The 7,787-nt window shown below is 32.1% G+C and overlaps 1 protein-coding gene across 1 annotated transcript; it reads left to right on the top strand.

Moving 5' to 3' along the window:
- The first annotated feature begins 1,460 nt into the window (after positions 1-1,460).
- On the top strand, positions 1,461-6,874 carry LOC149172627 (serine carboxypeptidase 1-like). The gene is made up of 14 exons (XM_089427757.1): positions 1,461-1,633; positions 2,192-2,337; positions 2,825-2,901; positions 3,188-3,310; positions 3,399-3,501; positions 3,729-3,766; positions 3,916-4,014; positions 4,233-4,313; positions 4,423-4,632; positions 5,052-5,120; positions 5,992-6,113; positions 6,258-6,371; positions 6,589-6,634; positions 6,791-6,874. Exons 1-14 carry the CDS (start codon positions 1,461-1,463, stop codon positions 6,872-6,874), a joined length of 1,485 nt encoding a protein of 494 aa, XP_089283883.1.
- Positions 6,875-7,787: the final 913 nt, after the last annotated feature.

Here is a 7,787-nt window from a genome sequence, read left to right as displayed (position 1 = left end):
AAAATTAAACTATGAATAAATAGCATAAATTTTTAATAAAACAAAACTAAATACTTAATAATAATTTATTTCTAAAATTTAAAACTCATTAATAATATTTATAATTATGAATAATATATTTTATTTTGAACGTAATTAACTAATATTACAATCGAGATCAACAATTTCCCCTCCTTTCTTCGCATAAAATTTAACCTCTCGATTTTTTTTTCCATGTTTTAAAAACATTAATTAGTGATAACATATGTTTACTCTTCTTTTAAACCTATCAAAATTTCTCACATTAATTCGTAATAACATATGTTTCCTATTCTTTTAAACGTATCAAAATTTCTGTCGTTCAAAATTGTTATTTAATGAGTTGTGCACTATTTGTACTCACAAACAGCTTTATGAGTCTCTAGTGGTGCTGAACAAAGTTTGTGAGTCTCTGATGGGTCCTGCACTCTTTGCTCTCGCAAACAGCCTAATTGAAAATTGTTATTTAATGGATTATGGACTCTTTGCGCTAACAAACAGTTTTACTGGTCTCCAGTAGGTCCTGCACTCTGCTCAAACAAAAAACTTTTAGTCCCTAGTAGGTCGTTTGGATAGAAAGACAAAACATGATTTCCAATTATGAAAATCTGAATAATCAGGAACTGGTTATCAGAAATTATGTAGCTTGCCTAACATCCCATGGCATAAATATCCAACTGTGGATCCTCTTTCCAACAACTTAATTAGTCTTCTCACTTTTGGATTTACGTTCAGTTTTGTATGGTATCTTGATTGCAGATTCTCCGAATATTTTGGGGAGAAGTTAAATATTTGACCACGTTTTTTAATTCGATTGCAGATTCCCCAAATATTTAGAGGCGCAGTTAAATTTTTGACTAAATGTTTTATCTAGATTACAGATTCCCCGAATATTAAATGTTTTATCTAGATTACAGATTCCCCAAATATTTTATAATCTGAGGGAGATAAAAACAGTGAAATTTTTTAACGCGCCCATATCCTTGTCCATCCAATTGCCAAATATTCAGAAAATCGGCACTCAGATAAGCTCCAGGATATGGTCAGATAAGCTCCAGGATATGGTCATGGATGCTATTTTCCAGGCACTACATGGATACAACAAGAAGTCTTTACACCGGCTGGCGGGCTGAAATGAATGGCAGATAGAGAAGATAACGTTTGATGATCTTGAAGGGGCAGTGCAGAAAATATTCTGTTGACTTAGCCTGAGCATATTCACACTGATAGAGATACGTACGATTTGACATAATCTTTAAATGTTCAAATGAGTCATGAAAATAACTGAATTATTTTAAATAAGAATTATCGGTGTCTTTAATGAACTGTCCATATATATCAAAGCATTTCGAGGCCTATTAGAAGTGCACTCGAGAAATATATGTGTATAGACACACTGTTTTCTTTTTAATTGAAGTAAGGTTGGGTGTATTTCCATAACAATGTCTTCCCTGACGAAGTCCATGCAATTTGTGGTTAATTTATTCACTACCCATGTAATTATATCTCTGATTATCACCTCACTTCAGCTGAATTGCAAGGCAGCACCTGCAAATGCCAGAGTGGAGTCCTTTCCAGGATATCATGGTAATATTAGTTATGAGATATATGCTGGGTAAGTGTCATATCTATCCAAGGTAAAGTATATTTATTCATGAATAAAGTCCATGTTCAAATGTAACAATAATTGAAAGTAGCAAATTCAAGGTGCCAGATCTTTCACTGGAAAGAATATTTATTCATTAACACACTCATGTTCAAAAATAGCATGCATGAATTTGCTCATGTTTGTAAATAAACAATTAGCTGTGTATTTATGCAAAGATTAAGAACATAACCAAAGAGTTCATAGCTTGTAGAATGTATGCTTATATGACAAAGAAAGACAGAAAAACATAAAAGATATACAGATCTCTAATTGTTATGCACAGACTGTGAATATGTTTGAACAGAGTTTAATTTCTATGGACACTTAATAAATTTGGTATCAATTGAAGCTAAAAAATATTAGAGTCAAAATTGTTGCAGGGAGAGTTCAAAATATGTAAAAGAGTAAGAGCGAAAATTGTTATATGGAGTGGTTAAAGATGTGATTCTACCACTCTTATATTCTATTGGATGACCAATTGAGTAACTGCATGAAAGTCTTTGTGTTTTCTTCATATTCATGCAGGTATGTGACAGTTAGTGAGGCCAATGGAAGCGAACTTTTCTACTATTTTGTGAAGTCAGAAAGTAATCCAGCAAATGATCCACTTCTTCTTTGGCTCGAGGGAGGTCCTGGTTGCACCGGTTTCACTGGATTTGTCTATGAGATTGGTCAGCTATGGGAATTCTTGCTCTTATTGTCTGTTGCAATGCTCAAAGTTGCTATTTATCGAATGAATTTTGATCTTGTACATATTAAGTTTTCAAATTGTTTAATCTGGCCATGGGAACGGCTTCTTCAAATGGCTAACTGTAAGCTCACTTTTACCCATGTCGTTGGAATTGGCACCCAAAACCGAGTCAACTGCTGTTATAATTAGGCTTATGCAATACTAAGATATCATTGTAAACCAAAGAATAACGGAAATCGATAAATTATGGATTTCATACTCTTGAAACGTCACCTATTCAATGTTCAGCATTCATCGTGAAAAGATAATGCACCTGCCAGACTTGCAAGGCTAGGCACGGTGGGAGGCTATTTTGATGCAATCCTTATTTAGAGAAAAACAGAACATAATAGTGATTTTTAGAAATTTGTAAAATAAAATGATAGAGATCTTCTAATATTTATCCCAAAGTTTTTCTCCTATTGCAGGTCCAATGAGTTTTGATCTCAGTAACAATTCTGGGAGTTTGCCCACGCTCATTCCCAATCCACACTCTTGGACTAAGGTTGGCGTTCAAGACTCCTGCCTCTGCCACTATGGTTATAAGGAAATGTTTTCAATTAGGGCACCAAATTTTCTTTTCCTCTTTCAAACATTCGTCAAGTGAGCATGCTAGATTATGTCACTGATAAAGCATCTCTGTTATCAACCTTTATGTTCTGTTGCTTTTATCACTTTGGAATTTGCCATTATTAAATTGTTTCTCATCCAACTTGGACTTAACTTGGATGCCATTGAATGTATAAATTTTTATTGTAATGGATTAACCTTGAATGGTTTTGCACATGTAGGTCTCCAACATTCTTTTTGTTGATTCTCCAGTTGGGACTGGTTTTTCTTACTCCAATACAGCTACAGATTACAGCACTGGAGATTTTAAGGCTGCTTCAGATATACATACTTTCCTCATAAAGGTTTTCAGTTCTATCACGCTACAAAAAAATATTTTACAAGTGTATAGATTTTTGTGAATCTCAGTACAGTTTATAATCTTGGATGCAGTGGTTTGAAGCATTCCCTGAGTTTCTATCTAATGCATTTTATGTCGGAGGGGAATCTTATTGTGGTATTAATGTTCCAATGGTGGTACAGGAAATAGTAAATGGTAAAGCACACACAACCCATGTTTTGTTATTCAGTTGACTTCCTGGATTCTCTGTTTTTGGAATAGGCTGGAATTTCTTTATGGCAGAAGGAGTCCTATAAGTTGATTTGAGGTTGCATTTCAGGAAAACATATGTTCTAGACATTGTATTTTTCTTAATACAATTTGTTTTATGATTGATACTTTGATGCTTGACCGTTGCAACCTCTCTTTTTTGGCTATGACAGGAAATGAAGCAGGTATTAAACCAACCTTGAACATTAAGGTCAGAACTCTTTGCTAATAATTGAAATTCATAGCTTTCTTCATTCAGGCCTCTCCAAAATATGTTGGTGACTATGAACAGCGTTATGTTCGTTAGGAATTTTACTTGATGGTCCCATGGTCTGACTTCTTGCATGGCTAGTTTTTCAGGGTTATCTGATTGGAAATGGGGCGGCAGATGAAGTATTTGACAACTCACATGTGACTTTTGCACATGGAAAGGGACTTATTTCTGACGAATTATACCAGGTGTGTACCCTGCAACGTTAAAATAAGAGACCATGAAATCATAGGCACAATTTATATATTCTCCATAGACAGATGGTAGTTCCAGGGCTGCCATTCAAATCCTAGTCTAATATGATATTATTTTACGAGTCTTTTACTCTAATGTTTAGAGAATGTAAATCAGTTGGCGTTTCAGCAGCTGTTCGATATAAAACTTCTACATACTTATGTTTCTGCAGGCAGTAAAGGAGGCTTGCAATAGTAGCTATTTGTATTCCACCAATGCTTCTTGTGAATCAAACCTATTAGAAGTGTCGAAGGTAATCCTTGTAGTCCTTTTCCTAACTTTTATCACAATAGTTGATTTTGCTAAATTCAGGACTTATTATTCCTTGCAAATTAGTCCTGATTTGGTCTTTCGAAAAACAGGTTTTGATGGGAATCAACCGTGCCAATATTCTTGAACCCGTTTGTTACCCCCTTTCTGAGAAGCGGGAAAGCGTAGGTAGTGAAAAACTTCTAACCAAGATGTACGAAAAATTAGAAATAATTGATCAGGTTGTTGGATCAAGGAGCAGAATCTCTAATCTGGCGGTTCGTCTACAACATGCTTACCAGGATAGGCAATGCCCTGCTGTGGTAAAGTGCAATAGGTCCTCTGCTCCTCACGCTATGTATTTGAAACCTGTTTTATTTGCAGTATAGCACATTTGTATTCAGTATTTTCTTTTACTCTTTTCACAACCGACATATACAATAAAGTAGGAGGACGTCCTTTGTATGTGTTGTATATATCAGCCCTTCCAACTGGATTTAATAAGGAAATTATTAAATTCACAATTTTCTGGTTTGTTTTCCAGTGAAGGACAGTAGAAGTTTTGGATTTGGATTTTGATTCTGTAAAGTTAAATATTGGCATCCGACTTTTTCCTTCTTGTAACAGCTAATGTTTTTGTGTAAAGTTACCTATTTCGTTCAACATTTTTAGAGAATTCCATTTCTGATAGTTGATCTTTCTCATACATTCGACTAACAAAATCTTTCATATTGCAAAACAGGACAAATATCATCTTTCCGACGTTTGGGCAAATATTCCGCAGGTCAGAAAAGCGATCCATGCTCAATCGGTATCCACTTTAACCTAGTGCTCGCTAATTACTTTCCTTCCTGTCCTGTCTTTTCACGTGCTTAGAATGGCAGGAAACTGATTTAGTTTAAATAATGCCATTTAGGCTGCTCTGGCTTTTGAAGTTATTGCTTACTAAAAGGTTCAGTGTTTCTTTTGATCCAGAAGTCATTTCTTTTGTTTTACATATATATATATTCTAATTGACAAAGATGTCATCAATTTACAACTAAAATAAATAGATCTATACCCAAAATTCTCATATATATATATATATATATATATATATATATACTATACCCAAAATTCTCATATATATATATATATATATATATATATATATATATATAATTTTGACGAATAGAAATGTTATGAATTTACAACTAAACTAAATTGATCTATATATATATATATAAATTTATGACCAATCTCTCTATGTATAGAACAATGTCAAAACATTTAGTAATATAAAATTCTAATTTTTTATGTTTTATTGCAAGTTATTATATATTTTAGATGGTCATGGTTTTTGGTACATATTTATGCTTTGTGACTTAAAAGGGTACTATTATAGATCTATACTAATTATAGATCTACCAAGTGTTTATAGGGATAAATATGTGGTTAGTGTAGCCTTATGGATGTGGTTAATGTAGCTTCATTGATGTCGTTAATGGTTAATTGCTAATATAGTCATAAGAAAATTAGAAATAGAAATTTTTATAAACAAGCATGGATTTTTCAATTATTGTTGTGACAACTATCATAATCACTCACATGGTAACCCTCTGATGTTAAAATTTATATTTATTTGTTCTAGGAAAAAATGAAAAAGTTTATGGGCAATGTTAATTTATTTTATTTTTATGCAGGAAGAGATAACTGGAGAGTGGGTAAGGTGCACACACCACTTTAAATATGATTATCAGGTTTCGAGTGTAATTGAATATCATCGCAATCTTACTCAAAAGGGCTATCGGGCTTTAATCTACAGGTCCTTTCATATGAATATAGTTTGAGTATCTACGCTAATTCATATTTTCTTATGACTTTGAATAAGGCTTATAGAGGTAGAATTGTTGTGCATGATCTTTTAAGGGTCTGCCATCATATTCAACTCGCTCTTTTGTCATGACAGTGGTGATCAGGATATGGTTGTACCATTCGTTGGAACTGAAGCATGGATCAGATCATTGAACTATGCAATACTTGATGATTGGAGGTCTTGGTGGGTGGACGAACAAGTTGCAGGGTAAGACGAGGACCTCATAATCTTACAACTTCGCTCAAAAATTAATTACATATTTTATATTTTTGAAAAAAAAATAACATGCTTCTTCGGCAAAGAACCCTCCTCTACCCTATGTTTTAAATATATAACCTTCACTACTTTATCGTTCAGTAACAGGGACACCTGTTTAAAGAAAGAGACAAAAGTGACATTGATGTTGAATCCATTTTGCGTGCAGATACACGAGGTTATATGACCACAACTTAACGTTTGCGACAGTCAAGGTAAAACTTCAAAACTTTTGCCATATCATTTGATGTTTTAAGAAATTTGATGAATTATTTTTTCTCCCCATTTTGATTCACATTAAAGAAGAAAATGGAGGATGATGGATCCATTTTATGTGTGCAATAGCTAATAATTAGCACAACATTTTGTAGGGAGCTGGACACACAGTTCCAGAATACAAGCCTAGACAAGCATTTGTGATCTTCCAGAGATGGGTCTTAGAAGAACGTTTGTAAATTGAGAACATCAATTTGAATAGTGTTTGGCATTAGTTCTCAGTTTTCTCCTATATTTTAGTGTTACTTTTATTTTTATTTCTTTACAAACTGTGCAGGAATGTTATCAAAAACTTGTCTATCTGTAACTCAATTAAGTTTGATTGTAAGGTGCAACTAGATGCTTCTAAAAAGAAATGTCAAAGCTAGGCCATTGCTAATTATATGTAGCTTTAGCTAAATAAGATTGAAGAATTCAGAAATTCAGAAGCACTTTTCACACATAAAGTTACTAGGTTGTGTATTTTTTCAACTCATTAAAAAAAATAATTCACAAACTCATAATCACCTACAAATAATATAATGTGGAATATACATTATATATTAGTGCAGGTTCATCTTCCTTTGCAGTTATCAAACTGATTTATAAGTTTATAGTCATCGAAATCATTTTTCCTCAAATATTATTTATATTAAAATAGTTTTCACACCAACAAATTATTCATTTAGATTTATTATAAAAATTCAGAATTAAAATAAATTAAAACATATTAAAAAAAATAACATCTCATAAAATAATTCACCACTAAAATATTTTAATTATAAAAAAATTTAAAATTTTAAGTCTCAAAACATTTTTTTTATTTAGATTTCAATGTATTTTGTTTATGTTTTATATTGAAATAAAAATTATATTATTAATAACTTTTTAAATGTTATATATCAACTCAAAAATTTTAATTTATATAAAAATTATTAAATTATTAAATTTTAAAAAAAGTACATAACTATAAAATAGAGATTTTTAGTTTTTAATTACTTTAACTTTTTTTTACCTAAGCATCTCTTCTATTTTTTTTAAAGATAAAATAGAAATTCTCCAAATTTTTAACTTTTAATTACCTTAACTCTTTTTTACCTAAACATCTCTTTT

This window comes from Pinus tabuliformis, chromosome 4_2, assembly GCF_031772625.1.
Source record: "Pinus tabuliformis cultivar Carrire ecotype Pingquan chromosome 4_2, CPIR1, whole genome shotgun sequence".
NCBI lineage: Eukaryota > Viridiplantae > Streptophyta > Pinopsida > Pinales > Pinaceae > Pinus > Pinus tabuliformis.
This window is presented reverse-complemented; position numbering and strand designations above follow the sequence as displayed.

What these genes read in the sequence shown, in the direction of transcription:
- LOC149172627 (XM_089427757.1), top strand. Translation starts at nt 1,461, where the DNA reads ATGTCTTCCCTGACGAAGTCCATGCAATTTGTGGTTAATTTATTCACT. An exon ending in GGTACAGGAAATAGTAAATG is followed by an intron (nt 3,502 to 3,728) that starts GTAAAGCACACA and finishes TGGCTATGACAG; the next exon opens with GAAATGAAGCAGGTATTAAA. An exon ending in TTTCTGACGAATTATACCAG is followed by an intron (nt 4,015 to 4,232) that starts GTGTGTACCCTG and finishes ATGTTTCTGCAG; the next exon opens with GCAGTAAAGGAGGCTTGCAA.